Here is a 1,721-nt window from a genome sequence, read left to right as displayed (position 1 = left end):
AGGCTCTTCCTTCTGAAGGAGCCTATAGAAGACTGATTTGACTTTGTCTGTGTTTAAGACGTTGTACAGCTCCCTCATCTGATCTGGTGTGGTCTGGGCAGCACAGATATTAAGGTACGCCTCTTTGTGGATCATACGCCACTGGAGAAGTGTTTCTGCTATGAGTTTCACCGTGGTAACCCTCTGAATGAGGTCCGCCCTGTTATCATCCACAAATGTAGCATCTGGAGTAGAGAAGGACAGGTGTGTTATGCACACACACACACACACACACACACACACACACACACATACACACACACACACACACACACACACACACACACACACACACACACACATACACACACACACACACACACACACACACACACACACACACACACACACACACACACACACACACACACACACACACACACACACACACACACACACACACACACATACACACACACACACACACACACACACACACACACACACACACACACACACACACACACATACACACACACACACACACACACACACACACACACACACACACACACACACACACACACACACACACACACACACACACACACACACACACACACACATACACACACACACACACACACATACACACACACACACACACATACACACACACACACACACACCGCAAAAACATGCATGTGTTACAAACAAATCCAGGTCAGAAACACATCAAAACATGATAAATATATAGGTAACTGTACAGTATTTATTTTACATACGAGACTAATTTAAAATAGAATTATATAGAAATAGTAGAAGGACAAAGCTATATTCATTAAAATAACCATTACTTCACAAGGAGACCTTTTCCGGTGTTTCACCTCAAGATGAACAGCTTTTACTTACCTCTTTCTTCACGTCTCTTCTCTGTCTCAAGCGAATCAAGAGAGTGGGGGGGTCTGGAAGAATAACAAACATGGATACATATTACATGTATAGTATCTGGGCACCGGTAACAGCACCCCCCTTGGCCTCAATCTGGTATTACAACATGGAGACCTCCCTTTGCACTGATAACAGCACCCCCTGTGTCATCAACATGGTACTACAACATGGAGACCACACTGACTTGAAGCATTTCAGGAAACTCTGTCTCACATTTGGTCAAAGGACGTTGCTTCACTGTTGACATTGTCCCGGTCTTCTCTCCTCCCTTCAGTGTCCTCCTCTTCTCTCCTCCCTTCAGTGTCTCCCTCTTCTCTCCTCCCTTTACTGTCCTCCTCTTCTGTCCTCCATTTACTGTCCCCCTCTTCTCTCCTTCCTTCAGTGTCCCCCTCCTCTCGCCTCTCTTCAGTGTCTCCCTCTTCTCTCCTCCCTTTACTGTCCTCCTCTTCTGTCCTCCATTTACTGTCCCCCTCTTCTCTCCTTCCTTCAGTGTCCCCCTCCTCTCGCCTCCCTTCAGTGTCCCCCTCCTCTCGCCTCCCTTCAGTGTCCCCCTCTTCTCTCCTTCCTTCAGTGTCCCCCTCCTCTCGCCTCCCTTCAGTGCCCCCTCCTCTCGCCTCCCTTCAGTGTCCCCCTCTTCTCTCCTTCCTTCAGTGTCCCCCTCTTCTCTCCTTCCTTCAGTGTCCCCCTCCTCTCGCCTCCCTTCAGTGCCCCCTCCTCTCGCCTCCCTTCAGTGTCCCCCTCTTCTCTCCTTCCTTCAGTGTCCCCCTCTTCTCTCCTTCCTTCAGTGTCCC

At 48.8% G+C, this 1,721-nt stretch overlaps 1 protein-coding gene across 1 annotated transcript in view; it reads right to left on the bottom strand.

The window, feature by feature from the left end:
* The window catches only part of LOC121843714 (NACHT, LRR and PYD domains-containing protein 12-like), a gene marked incomplete at its 3' end in the record, with an annotated part of 1,494 nt that extends 207 nt beyond the window's left edge, over positions 1 to 1,287 (bottom strand). The window contains 3 exon segments of the mRNA XM_042313496.1: positions 1 to 224; positions 892 to 944; positions 1,144 to 1,287. The exon segment at positions 1 to 224 is cut by the window's left edge and continues 19 nt beyond it. Coding sequence (XP_042169430.1) covers positions 1 to 135 — 135 coding nt within the window.
* Positions 1,288 to 1,721: the final 434 nt, after the last annotated feature.

The sequence above is a fragment of the Oncorhynchus tshawytscha genome, unplaced genomic scaffold (assembly GCF_018296145.1).
Source record: "Oncorhynchus tshawytscha isolate Ot180627B unplaced genomic scaffold, Otsh_v2.0 Un_scaffold_13670_pilon_pilon, whole genome shotgun sequence".
NCBI lineage: Eukaryota > Metazoa > Chordata > Actinopteri > Salmoniformes > Salmonidae > Oncorhynchus > Oncorhynchus tshawytscha.
The sequence above is the reverse complement of the archived record's forward strand: the minus strand, read 5'-3'. Positions and strand labels throughout refer to the sequence as shown.